This window comes from Egretta garzetta, unplaced genomic scaffold (genome assembly GCF_000687185.1).
Source record: "Egretta garzetta isolate BGI_Z169 unplaced genomic scaffold, ASM68718v1 scaffold397, whole genome shotgun sequence".
Lineage (NCBI taxonomy): Eukaryota > Metazoa > Chordata > Aves > Pelecaniformes > Ardeidae > Egretta > Egretta garzetta.
The window spans coordinates 4400511-4423781 of NW_009260493.1; the positions used below are offsets into that span (position 1 = coordinate 4400511).

General features: G+C 35.7%; 1 protein-coding gene across 6 annotated transcripts in view; it reads right to left on the minus strand.

Moving 5' to 3' along the window:
- VTA1 (vesicle trafficking 1) overlaps positions 1–23271 on the minus strand; it is a 41879-nt gene that overhangs the window by 6534 nt on the left and 12074 nt on the right. For 4 of the 6 annotated variants that reach the window (XM_035899791.1, XM_035899792.1, XM_035899788.1 and 1 more), the window contains exons 3-7: positions 20561–20688; positions 19815–19890; positions 14923–15034; positions 6310–6483; positions 4356–4436 (exon numbers count right to left, since the gene is read on the minus strand). In XM_035899791.1, the coding sequence (XP_035755684.1) occupies positions 4356–4436; positions 6310–6483; positions 14923–15034; positions 19815–19890; positions 20561–20688 (571 nt within the window). The remainder of the gene's footprint in view (positions 1–4355; positions 4437–6309; positions 6484–14922; positions 15035–19814; positions 19891–20560; positions 20689–23271) is intronic. The other 2 variants (XM_035899789.1, XM_009644314.2) reach the window with 1 other exon arrangement.

Sequence of the window (23271 nt, forward strand, 5' to 3'; positions counted from 1 at the left end):
TGGAGTCTTCATCCTTGGAGAGACTCAAAAGCCATCTTTTGAATTAACAGTGGCATTTTTTCTTAAATTTCTTCCTTCGGTGCTGCAAATTAAACCATGGGGAGAATGCAGGGGCAGGGGTAGACACAAAGGACATGGTCCTGAGCAATCCGTTTTACAGGACGCTTATATGAGCAGAGGGGTTGGACCAGATGACCCCCAGGGGTCGCTTCCCACCTCAACCATCTTGTCATTCTGAGCTCTAAAAAAGCCCAGCAACACTGAGATGGGAAAAGTATACTGTATTTATCCTGAAACAAACCTACTTCTGTGTTAATCTGAAATTATTAGCACAGTAGTTATATTTATTACTGAAACATGATAGACATATGGAATCCGTAACTAATGTCAGCATTAACAAAAATGTCAGTTTAGAGGAACACAATGTGAAAACCAAAAGGCGATTTGACTAGAGATGCTGAAAATCATGTTGGGAAAAAAAGCAGTTTTAGAATAAAAATAATGCATATTTTACATGATGTATCTGCTTCTCCCTGGTATCCTCTTCTATCCATCAGATGTTTTTCCTTTTTCTGAAGTTGCACAAATACATGGCAGCTAATTTAAGAACATTTTATTCATGCAACTTGGTGTATTATAAAAACAACGATTGCAAAGGTAACTGAAACAACTTTTGAAACGAGCTCTTTTTTTCCCATTAAAGCACTTAAGATACTTGAAATAGAAATCCTCAACTATTTCTTCTTAAGATCATGAAAACACATAAATGTCAAATTATTACTTCTACTTTGTGTGTAGAGAAATCAAACATTATTATACACATGAGAATGAACAAATGGTTTCTCTATACTATGCCACCTGTGGAAGGGAGCATGTGGTAACGCAAGAAGAATTTAAAAAACCTCTATGTAGCACAACCATGAATGCATTTAGTGTTAGCAATATCTAGGGGTAATACATTTTTTAAGCAAACTACACCAGAGGTGTGCATGCACACATTATACAAAGTTGCTGTGTAGCTCTACAACAGCAACATTCTGTTGTCAGAGACATTTACCAGTGCTTAATTGCATAAGCTCTGTCACTTTCAAAAGTCAACCTTAAACTCTGAAACCTATTCCCACAGGACAGTACAATTACTGAAGGGTTCACACTGACTAAAATCAAAGGAATACTGTTACTTTAACTTAATTTTCTTTTGATTAAATACTCCACTCTTCTCCACCAAGTTTCTTTACGACCATAGCATTAATCAAATTACTTCTCCCATGTTATGGGAAGGAAAGAAAATACAGAATTTATTTTAAAAATACACATTTGATCTTACTACCAGAAGGAGTCTTGCAGGAATATGTGGAATATCCTGTTTGGCTATGCCTATACTAGTACATTCAACAGTGCCAGGGAACGAGTCTCAGGACTCAAACTTGACTGTCTACACTGTCAAACTGCTGGAACAGACTCCAGTATGGTTTTGGCCCACGCAAACTAGCAAACTAGTACTTTCCCAAACAATTCCTGGGCACAACTTGCGGTTAGAGCAGGCTAGAGACCATTCAGTATTGGCAGCCTTCACAAACTACCTTGTTTAGAAGGTTTAGAAGTTTAATAGTATGGATGTGAGTGGTTTTGTGTCCAGCTGTTCTCAGTGTCAAATATTTACAGGCATGATTAATTTATTAGTATAGACACAGACATCGTGTCTAAATCGTGGAGCAAGTGTACTTTGCACTGTGCTAGCTCTGTGGATCTACTGGAGGGCAACACTGATCACTGATCACCACCCAAAGGAAACATCAGTTCCATAGGAATGGTGCATACTGAAGTCTAACCTCAATATGCAGCCAAGATCTAGCCCGAACACATAAATTGCAACTCAGGAACTGTGAAGGGCTCCTGGGTCCCACAGTTTAGTACGTTCACTGTGAGATACAGGCGTTTCTAAATCTACTTATAGGTCAGGGAATAAGGCTACTGTGGAACAGAGTACTGTTGGCATAAAAAGGACTCCTCAGCAGCATGAGAAGAATGATACCTGCCGTCACTCTTATATGTAGAGCTGAAGGGAGGATGCTTTGGGTAATCACCAGGCATGCATGACAGGACAGTGACAGGCAAGGACAAACAATTCCCATCGCTCTCAAGCTTCTTAATTCTATGTATGCCAACAAAAGTGTTACTGTACCTCTGCTGACTCACATAACCCTTCTGCCCTCTCAAACTCCTGCGTAACTGAGAGCGTATTTTCTAAGCTTTCGGAACCGAGTATCTGTATGAGCTGTACACCTCTTCGGGTGCACTTTTGCAAAACTCCCTTGTAAGAATGTGACACTTACAAGACCCAAACTTGTAGTGACACAACAGATGTGCAGAGGAGGAATGCAGGCATGCAAATACTCAGGTTAGATCAACTTACAGATTCATCACTGTGCTTAGCAAGGGTCTTAATCTCTTAATTACAGGATAGTAGTTATTGCGAATACTCACAAACACAGGGTATCTTAACTAACTCAATTCCTTTTTATTTATGTACTTACTAAATCAGGTTATCACAGGTAAGTGGCTAAAGGGAGCAATGTACCGATACTAGCCCGATATCGAATAATGGAGCTTCTAATACTTAATGAAGAATTAAAGTTTAAATTAAAGTTATGACATTTTTGACAACTAGAATTAAACATTCAAACCCAGAAACAATGATGACTAAAATTTTCAGGGTCGTTATCCAAAAACCTATTAGAATGACTATCTAGAGGGTCATGATAAGGTGGTTAGACATGAAAGCTTTGCTGCCACACACCACAAAATTTGCTTTCCAACTAGCAGTTACTACAGTAAAGCTTAAGTAAAGCCTTCAGCTGTTTTGGTTAAGGAGCTACCAAAACCCGCACAACAGCCCCCCAAACTCAAAAACTATCACCAAGTTTAAATGGTTCAGCTACAGGTCTGAGGTCACATGTCACATGAGACATTACAGTAATACGCCAGACAAAAAATAGGATGTGCCTTTTGTTCTTCAAGAGAATACTAAAGGTTAATGTGTCTCTATCAAAGGTAAATATTGTTATTTTTATCTTTTTTAAGACATCTACAAAAACGGCTTCTGAATAGATTAAGATGCACACATCCTTAAGCATTCTTAAGACAGCAGACTAAAATCAAGCTAAATACTGAATTCCTATTATAGCATTCCATTGAATCAAAAATGCTTTGTCAGTAAAGTTGGTATTTTAACATAGACACCCTCTTCAACAACATAATAAACTATAAAATACCTAACTAAATATTTGTCAATTACAATATACAAGAATATACCTACTTAAACTCTGTAGCCCAATGGCAACATTTGACTGTATCTAGTACTGGAGCTTAAAACATCGATTACTTATACTATCAGCTTTCCATGGTGAGGATAAACTGTAGGGTAGGATGTGAACAGACTTCATATCAGGACTTCTAGACCTCCTCCTCGCTCAACATCCTTGTTATATTGCCAACAAAAATCTGATTATTACAAACAGATATAACTTATCTTTTTATTTTCTCTATTCCACGGACAGAAAAGTTCCTAGAAAACTGATAATAATTTGTCCAAATGCACATCAGTGTTCAAATTAGAATCTAGGATGATTCCAGCTTTATTGTCAGTCACTACTCTTTCACCGGCCATGGCTTCCCTAGGGTTAGCATTTATGTGTGCACTTCAAAGCATGGTATATGCAAGCAGACATAAAATACATGTAATATGGGTTATCAGTGATTTTTAACATCAAAGACAGATGGCATTAAAATCCTTGATTAAATGGTATATCAAAATAACATCAGCAGTACCTTATGAATTATTTCATTTAATACAGGTACTACTAAAAATCAACAAGCACACATAACAATTATGCTGCAACAGAAAACACCACTGGAATGTTGTGATTATTTAATGAAGTGAATAAATAACTTACGTACTGACCCCATAGAAGAAATTTTAAGTAAAGGGAATGTGTATTAATTACCAAAAATACAATTTAGCAAGGCCACCAGGAGTACAGACTTTGCTAAGTGTATCAGAACCTCACCTGAGGAGCAACACCATAAATAATAAAAAGCCTAACACAATGTTAGCTCATTGGGTCAAAAAAGTCAGATAGACAACACTAATCATACACAGGAGCAAAGCTTTCAGAAACTATTAAATTCTTAGCAACACAATGTTTAGATGATGTCCATTCTTCGTAAAATTTTGGATTTAGTAGCATTCAGATAACGATGACATTATTTCTCAAACTTTTTCCTTCAGTGCAGGGGAGACACACAGGACACAGCACGTCCATGTACAGACAATACAAATGCCACCATCTTACCTGCAGACTGAGCACTGTAAAGGGAAGGATCGACTAGAGGAATATTCTGAGGAGCAGGCTGAATGGTGTTACTTGTCACTCCTGGAAATCAATGGAAAAAAAACTGGGCATGGGCTATTTTTATTTATAGACTTGAAAAGTAAGCAGACAAAATAAGAAAATAGAACAGGTAAACCCAGTGACTCAATGATTTTTAAATTAAGCAGCTGATAGCTTCCCAATTCTGAAAGTTTGTAGCAAATAATTTTAAACCCCTCGCTTCAGACTATGAATGTTTTACAAAATAATATAGATTAATTTACAGGCTGTCATTCATTTTATCAGTACACTATTTCACAGAAATTTAATTTCAAGCATTAAAAAAATATAAGCAAATACTAGTCCAAAAGACACTGGTTACCCTAGAGTATTGAGGAAAACCTGCTAAAGAAGAGAAGGAGTAAACTTTTATATTTTAGGTTTAAATTCTACCTTTTAACATCAGATAAAGTCTCCACTATTGTATTTTTAAAGCCCCATGCCTGCCATCTCACACTTGCAAACTATCTCCTTCCTAAGTCCTTCAAGAAGTTGGTGAGAATAAAAAAGGTAGCTAGATTTAAGGGGGAAATGGTGATGCTAGAAGAAGAAACAGCACTTTATGCTATCAAGCGTTCTTGCATCTACATTCACATTTTAGACATTCTCATTTGCATTGATCCAAAACTGTATTTTTGCAGTATGTCCAGAACATACCAAACAAATACAAAGTTATTTCTACAACGTCTGCTGTGTAGCAAGATGGTATAATCACTTTTCAAAATTATCTGTTATTCCATGGAATGACTGATGGGGTTAAAACTAAGTAATGCAAAGAATTAATGTATTTAAAACAAGTTACAAATTCCGTAATTTTAAATCTGGTAGGAAAAAAAAAAAAAAAAAAGCTAAAGCAATTACCTAGGTTGAATGTAAAAACCAACAGTCTCTCCCCTCCCAGACCCAAAAAACCCCACCTATCTGAAGGATTTCCCTTTGATAAAGCTGGAAAAGAGAGCATCCTGAACTTTTCATAGGGTGAAGCATTTTTAAAATGAGAAAGCAAAAGAAAAGAAGGGGCTGCATGACAAAAACATCTCACATGGTCTATATTATAAAAATGTATCTGAACAATCAAATGATCATCATGATTCAAATCGAGAGGTTTGAACTTTTTAGTCTTATTAAACATCATTATAAAAAGGTAACATGAGGTGAAAAAGTTGTATTCACAAACTGTTTAATACAACTTTTCTTGTTTTTTTTTTTTAAATACAGCAACTGGAAAGAACTTTGGATTTTTAAGAACTTGCTTTTGGTCCAAAAATGACACAGAATAAGAAGGAGGATGTAGGAGCCAATATGTTTAGCAGTAGGGACAAAATTTCCATTAATAACATTGTTTGAGGTCAATCACACTGAAGTACTTGCACGGGAAAAAGAGCATAAGCCAAATAGAAGAAAGGTATGAATGGTACATCAGGCATGACCATTATGGTGGTGGTGCAACAGTTTCTACACTATGCTGGATATGTTCCAACATAAAGAAGAGCAACCTATCTGCAGAGGGAAAGTTAGACGTGAAATGAAGTAATATAATTTCATCTATCAAGTGAAAGATTCAAATGGTGTTTTACAGTATAGATGTTGCAATGCATGATTCTAGAGAAGAAAAAAACATTCTGTCTGCAGAAACACTCATTTTTTCAGTCCATATATCTTTTCTAGCAAAATGCTCCAAAATATGAATTACGTATTTTAAAAACCATAAAAAAACAAACAAAAAAATATTTCCCATGGCATTTTTACAATGTTAATTTATGAAGTTGCTTCTGCATAAAATACATATATTATTTTACTTTATATGTAATGGAAAGAGGGCTAGAATTTGCCTCTCAATAAAGGCATGAATTTTTTGGGTGGGACTTGGACATACCTGTGTTATGAGGTACTTCAGCTGGAGTGTTGGCTGGAGCATGGGCACCTGGTGGTATATGTATGCCAGTGTAATTACTAGTTGGTATGTTAGCTTCATATGTAGACGATGATGTTGGTTGAGTTGTTCCACTATGGAGAGAAGATGACCCTGCTTCTTCCCTTTCAACATCTGCTAAGACGACACAAAATAAGAATTACTGCAACTCTTCTGTACAAACACTTGAAAACTCAGGCTTTCTTTTAAAACCTCCTTTCAAATTTCTGTTAGTAGAAAAATTAAACATTTACCAACCCAAACCACTTATGGTTGATTTGACAAAGTAAAAAAGCAACATATTATAGGATAAGTATCTAGAAACTCACATACTTTCAAAGATCTCTTCTGTTTAAACTGAAGGATCATCTCATTACTGGTCTAAACATAAGCAATTTGTCTCATTAGTACAATCCCTTATACTCCCATGTACTGCATCCACAGTAGTTGAACAAGATACCACAAATATGTAGTAATCTATATTTTAATATATACATGAACCAGAGTATGGAAAACTGTATTTGCTTTACAAACTCTTCATAAAAAGAAAAGACAGCGCCAATCCTTCCCCCCGTATCAATTAAATAAACCACAAATAATAAAAAAGGGGAACTTTGGTAAAGTAATACCAAACACGAAAACAAAATCCAGCTTAACTGAGTCATAATTGTATCTAGAAGAGTTAGAGTACATAATGCACTGTAAGAATAATGAGGTTCAGTATATCCCATAGCACGTACAAGGAACGTATTATTTTTCAATCTAGTCATGTTCTTAAGGTTCTGGTCTAGTTTATTCGATGTTGTTTTGAAGGCTAATGGCCCAATTTTATTATGATAATGACACCAGTTAGTTTAGAATATAGTTGATTTCTGCTCCTTAATTTTAATTCAGCTCAATTAAAACCCCCCTTATTTTCTTTTACCGTGTATATGTTCATTTGTATCAATAAAGTCAGGTGGAACAAGCAGAGTTTTAGGAATGGCTTTGTTAACAGCCAGATCTTGAAAGGGAGCAAAATGAATACGGGAGCACAGAACTTGTACGTGTCTAGAGCTGGTAAAGAAATATCAGAAATTTTTCCCATATAAGGTCCTCTTTCTCTCAGAAAAAGTTCAGGTAATACCTTTATCAAAAATGACTAAAGGCCTTCTAATTCACAACACTATTTACTACAACAAAAGGCTATAATGCGGAGTAAAATCAACAGCATTGTCATTAGGACATTTTTACTGGACTTCAATAAATACACAGTTAAAGAATATATTCTTGTTTTATATTGTAAAGTTGTAGTAGTTCCATTCAGAACATCCAAGTACTAATAAATTCACAAATCCCCCAAATCCACAGTCTAATACTGATAATCTTTATTTAAAAGTATTAAAAAGCAAAGAAACCCGGAAGCAAAGTTCTGTCAGGAGTGTCAAGCACTGCTAGCAAAATTTAATATAAAAACACAGAACATGATAAAATTTTTGTATGTTACTCTTGTGAAAATTACTTTCATTTGCTGTAACCAGTAATTCAGGCAGTGGTTTTACAAAGCTATTTCTGACATATGCAAACAAACATCTGGCAGATTTCTGGAAGGCAAAGAATATTTTAAAGTGCCAGATTTTTCCTTTGCTGTATTTTTTGCTAGAAACTCATACTGCAATATTGTGTCGCTAACATGCATGGAAGTAAAATTAAATGTGTTAAAATTGGCAAAAAAAAAGGTGAGATTTAAAAGTAAACACCTTTTAAATAATAATAATAAAGTAATAATAGGAATAGCCATTGGTTGAATGCTGCATTTTTCAGTGTTTTTGGTGTTAACAAAAAAAAATATTTTAAACAGTTTCAGAAAATAAAATCTAGTTTAACAAAATACCAGAGACGTACTGTACATAAGATTAATGAGATAGCTACACAGAGCACCCATCATGCTGTCTGAAGGTAAGGCTGCCCAAGTTTACTTGTAACTCTGTTATCAGTTATTTACAGCTTGGTCAAATTGTAGCCATAAAGTTGGAATTTCCATGTTGGGGGTCTGCCTGCAGCTAGTACTTTGGGAAAGCTGTTGTAAAAGTTACTAAGCCACTTTTGAGAATGAGGGAGTGGGAGAAAACACGCTTTCATTGCACTTAGTATCTCAATTAAGAGAAATGACCTGTAAGTTCTTGCCGAGACTTAAAGTGTTAATGTATTTATTCCTTTATTCTGCCCCCTGCATCTCCCTGTTGCCCTTATCTGGCTCTTCAGTCCCGTTCTGATTTCTCTCTCTCTGACCCAGGATTTCATATCCCATATCTGCAACCCCTTGCCCCACACTCGTGTCTGTCTTGCACTACCTCCCTATCTTTTCTCCAAGACATTCCCAGTTTCAGCTTCAAACTTCCTCACTGCCCAGTTCATGGTCTCCTGTGGAAGTGCAGTGCTACAGGCAACACTAGTCATGCAAAATATAAACTCAAATGGTTAAAGTCTGGCAATATTATAAATAAAAAAGCAAAGGAAAAAAAGAAGTGTTAGAAGTGCTGACCACCCTTAATAACAGTGCCTGTAAGAAGCAAATTCACAAGAGGGCAATATACTTTTTAATCAGGCATATGTATCAAGAGATCAAGCTCAACTGTTTGATTTGCTCATTATGCAATTGGTAAATGTTAAACTGTATTAAAGATAAAAGTAGCTTTGTTTAAATTAATTCTTCCTAGCTGTTTAAAGTGCTCAAATGTCATCAAAGTATTGTAACTATTCTGTCTGCAAAGTAAATACTTAAAACATTCTTTATCAAAGTCTTAGAACCATTTTGAGATAAGTGCTGGTGGCGTTTGTGAAGTGTTTTAAAAGTAGTGCTAAATAGAAGGATTTCAGGCTGCTGGAAAAGAACATTTAAGTCAACAAACTGGTTTAGGTTCTGTGGTTAGAACATTCATAATGTTATTGAAAAACAAATCTCTTCCAGGGAATGGGAATGAATGCTAGAAAAATTAGAGAATTAATTTCTCATAAAGCAGTAATAACCTAGAATTTAAAGTTCCTTGCAATTTGCTTAGAGATGCTGAAATACTAGGCTGTGAAACAGTGACACAATTGTTTCACATTCCAGTTTCAGCTCCAGCTGAGTTTCTTGTCTTGGAACCTCATCAGCCTTTGTGCTTAGATCCCAGCATAACAAATCCGTGTTCTTTTTAGATTTTCCTCAGAGCTACAGTATACCCAGACTATCTGTTTGTAGCTTGTTTTTTTTAATTATTATTATTTATTTATTGAAGGCAAGACTTTGTGGAGTAAGGCTGATACCCCTGGCCCCATAGCCAACTTTCCAAAGATACTATCATATAAATAGAAGATTCTCAAGGCTTAATGGCATTCCCTTGTCTAGTGCAAGGAAGCACCAATTATGACTTAACTTCAGCAGACGAGAGCACTAAATTCAAAATTAGCAAAATTTTTATTTTTAAGGGGTCCAGACACCTCCAGTTCTCTGGACTTCTACTCTTAAGGAGTCTAGAGAATTAGAAAGGTAATCTATTAACTTTCATTTTAAAACATTTTCTTTTTCTCATTCTGCTGCACTGTTTCTCTTTAGCTTGAGATGTTGCTAAAAGAGGCATAATGTAAGGTTCTGTTGGAACACCACTTTTCAAAAAGATATATATATATGTAAGTATATTTTTTTCCAAAACATTGACAAATGGACTAAAAAAATCCATCAACTTTACATACGCTGTTCTTTCTACTAGTTAGGACTATAAAGGTTTCCTGGAATTCTGCAATATAAATGCAGAATACGTATTATATATTGTAATGAAAGTGGTGACATTTAATGTATTTTACTATGGCTATACCATGACCATTTAGGATCCTTTTGTTCCTGTATTTGAAATTACATTTTAAATTTTTTTTTCCATTAATATAAAATCTTGTTGGATGACCTAGGGCTACTGCTAAGTGACCTTTATGTGTACTCTAGGACTTGTATTCCAACTGCATTAATAAATCTAGCATGTCATTTTAAGGTTTCCATGGTGGCATCCTGACAAAAGCATCCATAAATCCAACAGCAGAACTGCATAAAGCATGCCTATGTTACTGTAAAAACATGTCCAAGAGTTACAGTATGGTTTTCAAGAATCACAAAGAAAATAACACTTTGGAAAGAAATGGTAACTTGTCAAGCTACAGAGACCTAGTTTCACTCTGTTTAAACAGACTTTTTCCACTCGCAAGGAGAGGAAGAAAATGAGCAAGCAGAAAGGAATGGGGAAGGTCCAGCCGTACATTCAAACAATGCTGCTTTTCTTCTCATGATGCACAAAGCAAGAATTGACACTTTTTTTTTACTGATTCTTCGAACAAAAATTAATTTGCATAAAATTTTTGTCTTGGTTTTATAAAGCATTATGGACACCTGCACGATGGAGTTAATTTCCAAAAATTAATGTCAAAAAGTCATTCCTCAGAAAATAAAAGTGTGTGAGAAATTCTCTTACTACACGAAATACAATTCAACAAATAAAAAGACATTGCCATATTACAGATATTGCAGGTCCCTATCGATAAGGATGTTAAAATTTTGACTCACTCGGCATTTGCATCCCTTTTTAAGTTCTATGTAGACAGAACTTGTTAATTAAAGCAACAGTCTTCATCTATTCACACTACTGCTTGTAATGATCTGCAGTGAATATAAAGGATTTGAGTTAAGTCTGGATTCTACTTTCCCTCCTACAAGTTTCTTTTGCAGCCTTGAGCAAGTCAGTTACCTTTGCCTCCACAATAATAAGATGAAGAAATAGCCTAGTTGTTGCTGCTGAGGAACAATTATTGTTTCTACACAAGCTGCATACACAGATTTTTTAGAAAACGCTCCGTAATCTTTGCTTAGAAATCCTATTTTTGCAATTGTTTAGAATTCATAATTCATTTCACATAATCAGGTGAGCTTTGTAAACATTACCACTCTATGAGCCAAAGCACTAAAGAGCACTCATTTAAAGCTGGAAATACTTAATTCGGTTATTCATTACATTCACTATAACAAAAGGGTTTTTTTCCCACATGTTGTCTTCTCCATTAATTTATCAAACTGGTGTAATTTGACTTAAAAAGATGCAGTGATGTTTACCACCAGAGTTGCATTGTAAGTCTCTCTTGCTGCAGCTGCACCAGCAGTTAGGAAAACTGCCTTGAAAAGATCGTACATTGACGAAGAAATGAGATTGCTAATTCTTCACTTCAAATATAGCTGTGCCTAGATTGGAGCATATTTCATTTTGGAGCCATTCCGGTGTTAAAGCCTGTAGGGCATCTTTAGGTAAGGAAAGCATAACAACAAGAATAAACCAATACCTTGGAAGTAAAATTGTATCATACTCATTACTTGTTCACAAATATTTTAATTTACTTATGTTGTAGTGTTTCTAGAGTATTAACACCCAAACTATGTTAACCAGAAAAAGAGCAAAGAAATTATAATTGACACCAAGGCTTTTAGACACTGTTGTTTACTTTTAACAAAATAAAGGCTAACAATAAACAGGGATAGATGTTTGGTAAACATTCTCATTAAAAAATGGTGATGATGAATTTTATAATTTTTAAAGATTTTTTTTTTTAAATGTAATGGTGGCCAGGAGATAAAAATGATAAGAGATTACACTGTGGAGAACCACTTTTCAGACTTTTTTGGCTAAACTCGAACCTCAGAAGCACTCTTATCTGGCCCTCTCCTCTTTCCACTCATTGATTCTATTTTCCATATACAACTGAATGATTTTTTTCAATAATCATAAAAAGTATGGAGGATCCCTTGCAGGCTACCTGGTCCACTTCCTCACTCATAGCAGCGCTAATGGACCATGCTGCTCTGGGCACCAGGATGGCTGAGGTTGGAGGGGACCTCTTGAGATTACCTAGTCCAACCCCTCATTCAAGCAGGGTCAGCTACAGCCAATTGCCCAGGACTGTGTCCAGTTGGGTTTTGAATATTTACAAGGTTCTATAACCTCTCTTGGCCATTCTTTTCAATATCTGACCACATTCATGATAAAAATTATTTTCCTAATAATTAATTCACATTTTCTTTGTTGCAACCTGTGTCCATTGCCTGTTGTTCTGTCACTACGAACATCCAAGAGTCTGACTTCAATCTTCTCTACACTCTCCCATTAAGTAGAGTTTAAGACAGCAGTAAGAACTGTCCTTAGAACCACTTAACTTCTCCTTGTATGCCATGTTCCCCAGTTCACATTTGGAAGACAATAGAAAATTTTCATACTTCAAGCAATACACTACTTTCTAACAAAGGTGGGCTTGGAAGGAGTAAGACTGCCTACCTTCTACTTACTTATACTTTGCTCACTGTCTGATAAAGGTGGTAAGCTAGACAATTTTTATTCATGCCACTTTGTCACTTTTTATCTTCTGCTGCACGTCTTCTGCTAGTAGCTGCCAAGCGGAATAGGATGCTATACCTTACTGGAAAGGCCACCAGTTTAATCTTTCTATAAATAGTAGGTCATGCCCATCCTCCTCTTTCTTCACAGGTGAACAGGAAAGAAGCTTCAAAATATGAGATCGCATGATGATTGAGAACCAGAAGAGAAACCAGTTTTCCAATGTTTTGACATGTTTAAAATAAAACCAACATGCAGGAAATGACAAGCCTATTCATAACATATTTGAAATTACAGGTTCAAACTTCAAAATCCACCTAAGACCCAGGTATAGACCCCAAACATGAATGAATGGAAACAAATAAATACTTGCATGTGTACATATATCTCTGTGTGTGCGCACATATGTAGATATATGGATCATATGTATTAATATATATGAATATAAAACTTTATGTAACCACCTCCACAACTACCTAACAAGTTAGATTTATCTCTTCTGCATTTTCGATTTGTTTATTGATTCTTTTTATTACAAAATTTATGACTAAATTCAAGCTTAAGTTGAGATTAATATTCTTAATTGTTTCATTAGGTATGTGAAGAATTATACACAGAGGCTATTGTCATTGTGCAGCATTAGTCTGGTTTAATTTGCATAATGGAAATATCCATTCCAAAGACATCCTATTTTCATAAGAGATTCACATTTAAAAATTGTATTCCAAACTTCTGCGCTGTCTGGGGAAGAAAACTAAGAGACCCCTTATTAACAAAACTGATCGCTATCAAAAGCAACTGATGAAATGCAAAAAGAATTAACATTCATAAAGCATTAAGCATAGAAAAAACTGCAAACAATGGAAAAATAAATGGGTGAAAATATTTTGAAAGTTAACTTAATGATTCTGTAATTACACATCATTTTTATAATTTTCAGAAATGCATTATTTTTTGTACATATTTTGTTTTTATCAATAACTGAAAAGCATGATCAGTTTATAGAACAGTAATAGTATTATCAGTTTTAGCAGCTTAAGAAAAAAAGTTTTGTAAGTGATTTCATTCTCATGTGTATCTGTGAAGCCTCTGGATCCATACTTTAGAAATAGGTTGACATTATAAAGTTTAGAAATAATATAGCAGCTCTGTTTTGATTGTTTAGTTATTTTTCATAAAAAAACCACACAATGATATAAGAGAATGGAGATGTCTTTTTCCGAATAGGTTAGGTTGTGATCAATGTGCTCTTGTAAGACAGAGTCTGCTTAGTATGTGTTTTGTTACTTCATGGAGAGGCTAGCTTGTGTCTGCTCACAGTGGTGGTGTCTGTCTTAAAAAAAGCTCTAAATGAGAAAGGTTTGGATGCCCCTAACATTTCTTACTGAAGAACTAAGACTTTTAAATTAGCAACAGAATTTAGAAAGGTCTGAATGCATTAAATAGAAGAAAGTAAAAGTTACAGTTTGGGAGGTTTTAAAGAACCTGTTCTGATAATTATTAATTTTGGTAAGTGGCCTTGGATGTCACCACTAACTAAGCTAACAGTTAAGGAGGTAACTTTGAGGAATCCTGTACAGGAAAGTCAGGTAGCAGAAGAACAAAGGGAGTAACTAAAACCAGAGGGAAAATAGGGATGAGTGAGAAGTGAGAAAGCAGCAAGAAATCCTATCTAAAAAGAGTAGGCCATAAACCTATTTTGAAAACCACATTATTATATGGGGAGGAAGAGGCTCTCTCACAATCAGATGTTTGCTTTGAAGTTGAATTCATCTACAATGAATCCATTTTCTATTCCTACTTAACTCCTGAGAGAGGACAAACTGGCAAAGGGAACATAACTTTACAGAAAATATTTAAAAGAAGGACTGTGGGTAGCGTTAAAGAAATGCATGGTTTTGGCCCAAAGGTGACAACGCCTTCTTAGAAAGTAGCTGTATGCAAAATAATAACCTCCACTACAGAGGAAAGAAAAAAAATTTCATTAAATAAGTCAATCAAATAGTAAAGTCCAATAAAAACAGCAGTAGGTGAAGCAGAGAAGAAAAAGCAGAAGGCAGCCCATCGTGAATGGAACATTAAACAGGAAAGCTGTGATTCCTGTGGGGTGCTCCCTGAAGAACTGTGCATATCACCATGTCGGTCTTGGCCCAGCCTTCTGCTCTTTTAAAAAGACAAGGGAAACACATACCGAAGCTCTCTCCTTCCATTCCAATAGGCCCAGGCTGAGGAGTCTCTCCGTTCTTCAAGCAGTTATGAATGTACGCTGCCTTCCACCTGGCATACTTCCTGTGCTGGGCATTCTGGGGAAGGGAAAAGGCCAGCCATTTTAACCACTCACTTCTGCAAATTAATGCATTCAAAACAGAAATATAAGCAGGTTTTCCACCCTGAGATTATAAAACTAAACTGTTTTCTCTGCTATCACTTGACACCCCTTTACAGATACACAACACATGCACAATTAATTAATCAGTTAAAAAAAAAAACCAAACCAAAAAAAAACCAAACCAAAAAACCAGCTCTAACAGGATATCAGCATGAAAGGAAAACGCTGGTATCTTCAATTAGTGCAGCATGTCAGGAAAAGGAAATAAATTATACTAGGAGCATCTAGTATGAAAGATGGAGCGCTACATAGTATTTACTAATGTGACGAAAACTTCCTATCTTCATAAACTTAGATGATTATTTACTTTAAATATCTGAAACTTAAAATGCTACTCCTGCTGATCGATAATATAAAATCTTTTCTAATTACATTATTCTCCATTTAAAAAATTTATTTAAAAGCATTAATACAGAAAGGCTGCTGTTGTTGCAGATTAATGTGCTGTATGAGGGATATTCTAGGACATACAAATTTTGATTTAATATCTTCAAAACATAGCTAAAGATCAGATGAAGGACTTTAGCAATACATAAACTACCTGCAGAGCAAGGAGTTATGATAATAATGACTTTAAATAAACTGTTAATGACAAGTTTAATAGTTCAGTTATTAGAAAAAATATTAATAGTTCTCAAAAAATTACTATATTGACAGTTAATATAATTTTTTTGCCAACTCTCATCTTCTATAGTGGTGTAAATATGAACCAATAGCAGTGCAAAGTGAATCTGCCACTTGTCTTTCTGATTCCATTTCTGTTTCCACAGAATAGTGTGAAATTAAAAAAAGGTGGTAGTAACTTCAGTATTTAAAGAAAATCAACATGATTTTTCACTGTTTTCAGTTTTGGGGAAAAAGGAATTGAGGAAAAGCATTTCACCTGGGTTTTCATAATTTTTTTCTTTTCACAAAACATGAGCAATTGAAATAAATGTCAGAATCTCAACTATTTTGAGATTTTCCATTTCATTTTTTAAAATATACTTTACTGTTCTTAGGTACAACTTTAATATGTCAAAACATGAAGTGAAGAGTGTTTTTTTCATCCAAGAAGAGTTCTCAATTGTTATGAGAAATCTTAAAGCAGTTACGCAAATCAACTATTTTGTCAAAAGTTGTAAGAGAAATAACCAGTTCTGACAGTTATGAGGTAATATATTTCAAGGAACAAGGCTGAATATAAACAGAGATGAGAAATGTGGAAGGATGAGTGCAATAATTTGGCCAAGTGAACAATGTAGGTTGATAGCGTGTTTCGCATCATCATCATCACCTGCAAGGTACTGGTGAACTCAAATTTCCACAGTAACAATCGCAAGTAAAGTGGTTTCAGAACCAAGGTAGACAGCATAATCTCTCTTTAACAGTCCTGACTGAAATTACATCCAAAGTTTTTGAGAATTAATAAAATGAAATTCAGAACTGTACCTCACAAAGTCTAGAAAGGGGTAGAGTGACAGTATAATGGGCATCTCCAGCAAGCTCCCTTGCTTACATTTAATACATTGTTATCCACCAGGATGCTCATGTGGCCCATGAGAAAGATACAGTCCTTGTTTCCGCAAACAAAATGTTTTCCAGAAAAACTTCTACTCTAATGACAGTTTTATTAAAATGCATTCACTATATACCTCAGAAAGGACAAGTACAATTGGAAGACAGAGCTTTCTCTTACATACTTTCTGTTCATAATCTTTTCTGGCCAGGTACTGTTACAGACGAATTCCTTTATCATTCACAAACACACTAGAAGCCACAAAATGCAGAAATACACATCCAGAGTATGGTTCTTTTCTAAAAGAACATTACGCAATGTTTAACAGCCCGTACATCTCCCCTCTGTTCTAATACCACAATTATGTCTTGATAAAGTGTGAAGATGCTGTTGAATCAGGTGTCCGTGCCCAAGTGCTGGTGATGGTGGGGAGGCGGGAGGGGTGGCAATTGCAAGGAGGGGCCAGGGCTGCCCTCTGCCAGACACAGCCAGCTCCAGCAGACCCACTGCGGGACACAGGTGAGCCCCTCAGCCAGGGAAAGCCTATTTAAGAATAAATCGAAAAAACCTGCAACAAAACACTGGACAGAGAGAGGAGAAGGGAACAAAGAGCATTTGATGTGTGTCATTATGCATCCCAACTGCAATGCTTATCCTTCTGGAACTGAGAACTAAATTTTGTTGCTTTTAGTTTGTTTTTAATATGCCCTGCTGTCCCTTTTTGGAAGCCTGCCGTACTGTATGAATGTTACTACAAAGGTAAATGAAAATAACACTACCATCACACAGCTTCTTACTGATCTGATGTAAGCTGTGTCTTGTAAAACCCATCTTCCAGAAAATCCTTTTTTCCTAGTTCTGATATTGAGATATGGAACATCCACTGTTTCCTGTGACACAATCCATTCATACTACCCAATAATCAACCACTTGCCAATTAAAAATATACATATTATTTAGAACACTCATTTTCTAATTTTAGGTGTCAAGTATCTGCCTTCTGCACCTTTAATAGTTGATACTCCATACATATGAAGGCAATTACATACTGAAAAGATACACAGATGGTCCGAATAATATGAATGGATAGAAAATTTAGATGTCTTACTATATAACCAGGGGTCAGGCTGAGTGTACTTCAAACTAACAAAAGCTGCTGCAAAAGTCTAAGACAGTCACGTCCCATCATTCCTTCATGTGACAATGGATAAGAAAACTGCTGAAATGTAATGATGCTAGCCAGAAGTGCAAACCTTTTCACTGTACTTCTTGTACACTCTCTTTTAACAACATCTTCACCGATTAAACAATCAAAATGAGGTAATTCTGCTTCATTCCAATTACAAAGTGCTTCTGTCCTTTCAGCATCAACAAAAACCCCCCACATTCAGTAGTAAACATATCACTGCTAGCATTCCACATTGACATTTATAACAATTTTTTCCATCTACAAGGATTGCTTCAGGACCTCTGAGGAGTCATCGAATCAGTGCGCTGGATTCCCACAGTCCAAGATGACTGTCTTTTCAGTCCAACTCAATGTGTATTCACTCTCTGGCTTTAGGAACCATTATTATTTGATATTGTAAAGGATGTCAGGGTGCATAGCAGCCAGTTTTAAGAGAACACATGGAAGAGCAATCTTACTTGCATCTCTTGATGGATGAAAATTGTAGATTGGTACAGTCTCAGGCTATGGAAGATAGAGAATCTTGCAAGAACACTTGGTCGAGTGTTCTTCTTGGGCAAGATCTATCTTTAATAGCTACACCTATATTCCTATACATCATAGTATACAAGAAGTGCCACTCTATCAAAACCACTTTAACCTTCCTTCCAATATTTACAAATGAAAGTAGTCACGGCGACTGCATTTTAAACTAAAAAAATATGACTGCAGGTTAGGCACGCTTATCAGATTGGCGATTTACATATAGGATGTCAAGTCTGTGAATTCCAAGCAGGGCATGGAATAGTTTGGGACCAACACAGCTATGGGCTTGTTATGGGCCTGCAAAGCAGCAGAACTTCTGATTTCTGAGGCATTTTCACTACTGTAAGTGTGGAAGCATGTAAACACTTAAACATGTAAAAAAAACCCCAAACCAACCTGTAGATTACCTGTGCGGATTTAGGTGTCCTGAGACATATTCAGCACTTATGTGATCAGCACTTACTGGTTTTGTTTAGTGTTGTTGCTGTTTCTTATTTATTTTTCCAGGTACTTCAATCTTCCTCTATTGATCTTTGAAACTTGTCCTCATGAGTAGTAGCAGCTTTCTCTAATTTTTTTTTTTTTTTCTTTTCCAGAAGTTACGTACTATACCATGACATTTTCAAAATTAACTTCTCATTCAGTTAATTTAGCAAGGAAACCTCACTTTTAATTTTCAGAATGAGGAATACTTTATTAAGTACCTGCTCCTCTATATCTGAGATTAATTCTTCTGTGGGGCATGAATAACTGAAAGCAGCTGACTATGCACCTAATAGAAAAGTTTGTTTTAAAACAGACCAAGAGATTATTCTGGCGTGCCTTAATAAAAGCAATAATGATCTTGTTCAGCCAATTCTGGAGTGCTTGTTTGATTACCCGCCATAAAGAGCATTGTGTTAATTAGTTTAGTAGATCTTTTTTTTTAATTAAAGCATTCGTGTCCGAATGGCCAGATAGCAAGCCATTTTTTATTAAGTAAATTCATACTCTTCCAACTTAACATATCAACTTTTAGAAGTGGTGTTTGTTGCAAAACCAAAAATATATGTTCTAACTAAACCTGTATACAATTCCACCTCAGTTACTAGCACTAAAGTTCTTGCTTGCAGGGTGAAAAAAGTAAAGGTGGAAAAAGTTAGGAACCTCGCATCATTGTTCCCTATAATTATTCCTACTTGCTTAATGTAATGCTATGTGCCCCACAGTAATAATCAGACTTTGCATTTCTAACTGATACTTAAGTCATGAAGCATCTTCTAACAGGTAACAGTTATCTAGTATTTCACATATAATTTATTTGAAATACTTTGCACAATTCCTTATGACTTACTATCATGTATTTGACTACACAATTAGAACCTATGCTCTTTCAAGTTCGTAGTCACAAATTATAAAAACAACTTTACAGAACTAAACCAGTAATTTGCACCTGTGCTAGGAAAAGCAATCAGATAATACACTGATATCCGTAACACTTACCTCTTCAGAGAGCTCCCCAAATACTGTTAGAACGTCTATCAGGAGACTTGCAGTATAAAAGGACTTTATCATGTTTCTGTAAAAAAGAAAACATTTCACTAACTTGGTAATGTCAGTGTCTCAGGACCACATTTTGAAAGTTGGCATTTTAGATCACACAGGCTTATTTCAAACCAATCATCACTATTTTAGTTTTTTTTTAAGCTGATGTTACAGAACTTACTTCACAATGTTTAAGTTTGGCAATATATTAGCTAGTCTCCTGGCTACTATGCAGAAAGTTTTCAGTATTTTTTAAAGCTGGTCATCTGTTCTGCATGGAGTTTCTTGTTTGGAATGTTCAATATAGGACATAGGACATCCTATATTATCTTAGAAAAAGCCTAGCAAAATCATCCAGCTGTAGTAATTGCTGTACATCAAACCACATAATGTATCATCAAAACTATTTTAATATCGCTGGACAGTAAAAACCGTAACATGCTTGATGCCAAGCTCAATGTTAGCCTGAGGTTTTAGAAGGCTTGGCAGTAGGCGAGCAACCTCCTAAAGAACACAAGAAGGAGGACACCAGTTAATGTGTGAAGTTAGAGACATAGAAGTAGTAACAAATCAAGTTTTCTGAAAGAGAAATTAATGCATTAAAGCACAATTCTTGTTTCCAGTCAAATTAAAGAGAGTTTGGATATTCAAATTTCCTGACTGGTATCTTAATTCAGATAACAAAACCAAAGATTTTCACCTACTTATGAAATTGCCCAGCTCTGTCTTCATTGTCTGCATATAAAAACATTTTCAAAGCATAATTCTCCACATGAGCAGAACCAACAATTTCCTGAGTAATTGCTTCATTATCACCAAATTGCTTTTTCATCTGAAAAAAAAGTTGAAAAAAATACATTCACTACCTTATTAGACCCTAGCAGTTCTGCAATCTAATTCACACACAAGAAGGTGCTGATTTAGACAAAGCCAAGTACGATTTAAAAAAACCACAACATACACTTTTGATTATTTTACATATCCCCAGCTTCCAACATAATAAATGCTAAAAGCAGCATGCTAAAGAGAAAGGGCATTCTTTTGGAGGGAGAAATATAAGTAGCTCTGAATACCACCTTCAATCACAGAATACTTAAAAACCAAACAAACACAACACCAACACCACCCCCCACATTGAAAATAAACACAACTACCATATTGTGAAGGAATAACTACAGATATTTTTCCCTTTACTATCTGAAAGACTAAGCACTCTGAAGCCTGTGTCAGGATGCAACACAGTTTGACTGGTGAAGTAATGCATGCTTTATAAGGGTACTGTAGGTCAGAGTGATCATGTGTCGTCTCTCTTGTAAGGTTATTTCACTGCAGTTCATTACATATTTCAAAGTGTCTGGGCTCTACCTTGACTGGTCTAGTGACCTATGGATTTACTGGAATTTTCAGTGTAAGCAGTGTACTGCGATTCAAAGACCTCGTTTCAAAGACATTAGAGTACAAGAATCCTCAGGTTTCCTAACAAAAATCAATAAAGCAAATAACTCTCCAACAGTTGCAACAGGTGGATTTACAGCTTCTGAATAGGCTTACTGTTCACACACAAGGAAATCTCAGGTTATCCTTAGAGAACAAAACCAGGAACACTGCATGATAACCTGCAGCCTTTATTTTGCCAAGAGATTTTAAAACAATCTCTGAACGGCAGTTATTTTTCACTGTGTGTGTGAAGAAAATTTAATCATGCAGGCTGCATTTCCCTATTTTTTTAGATTGCTGCCAACTATTTCATACATAGAATGTTGCCAGGAAAGTTACTTGATTTCAGTAGCGAAATACAAACTTTCCAAACAAAACTTTAAATTTGAAGACTTTTCTCAAACTCACACTCTACGTAGTTTTCCAAAAATATCTGTGTTTTACAAACTGTAACTGTTTTTCTTGTGAGTGTAGCACAATTTGTAAGTTGCAAGACATGTAACTGAAACACTGGGTTAACTGAAGAAGAAAATGATTTGTTTATATACATATTTCACCAGCTTATATACACACCTTACACTCAGAAAATAACTATACTTGATCTGATGTTCAGTGGAGATGATTTCAAATGCACAAATGACACTCAGTTACATATGCTTCTAAAAATATTAAAGTTAACTAAGTTGTTTACTTCTGAAATTACTCTTCACACAACCTTTGTGTACAGCATTACTGATGTTTTAAATGATAATTCAGAATTTGAGCCTAGTATCAAGCAAATTTGGTTTAATTTTACTAAAAACATTTAAATGAAACAGTTACGTACAGGAAAAGCAATGCAACACAATCATATGTAAAAATATTTGACAAATATGCATTTTGGATACAAAATCACTGTATTTAAACAATTCACATATTTGAAATATTATGAAGTTTCTTGCAAAGAACACAGCTGATAACTTCCAGATATATTTACGCTGTTTTATTCTTTGCTACTATGAAGTTCAGGATTGTTTGCAAGCTTCTGTCTTAACCTCTAAAATAATCAGTTGTGGCAACACACAGAAAGCCGTAAGAAACACTTAGCACAGACCTGCAGCACCCCTTTGTGTCCCCTGCTGGTTAATGGCAGACTGAAAATGGCCCAACTTCTCAACATGCCCAAGCTTCCTAGCCCCCAAAATGCTGCATTAGATCTGCTTAGAAGTGCTCTCTCCATCCTTCCACCAATTGGCTACTTAGAAGAAACTTCAATACCTGGGCATCAGTTGCCACACAGACAATCCTACCAGCAACTGAAGGATGAAACTATGGGGTTTTGCTGGCTTTCAGGTCTTTCAAATTTGAAACAAAAGGTGTAACTGAACACTGCAGAAAGATTAGTTGCTGCAGTACCACAAGGGACTGAATAAATTTTAACAATTCTTAGGGAACGAAGAGGAAAATCTTACAGAATTTTAATCTCATCTCTCCTGCCACCTCTCTTCCCTTTGAGCATGAAAATCAGACCCATTATAGGTGTTAAATTTGATGAAATTGCAGAGAGAAAATTAGAAAGACAAAAGCCCAGCTAGAACTCAATCCAGCCAATGTTGTAATAGATAACAAAACATGTCTTTACAAATACACTAACGACAAAAAGAGAGCCAAGGAGAATCTCCATCTTTTATTGGATACAGGGGGCAACATTGCCACCAAGGATGAGGAAGAGGCTGAGGTACTTAATGCCTTCTTTGCCTCAGTCTTTAAGAGTCAGACCAGTTGTTCTCTGGGTACCCAGCCCCCTGAGCTGGAAGCAGAATAAACTCCCCATAGTCCAGGAGGAAGCAGTTAATGACCTGCTGCACCACCTGGACACTCACAAGTCTATGGGGCCAGATGGGATCCACCCCAGAGTACTGAGGGAGCTGGCAGAGAAGCTTGCCAAGCCATCCATCCTTTATCATTTATCCACAGGCCTGGGAGGTCCTAGATTACT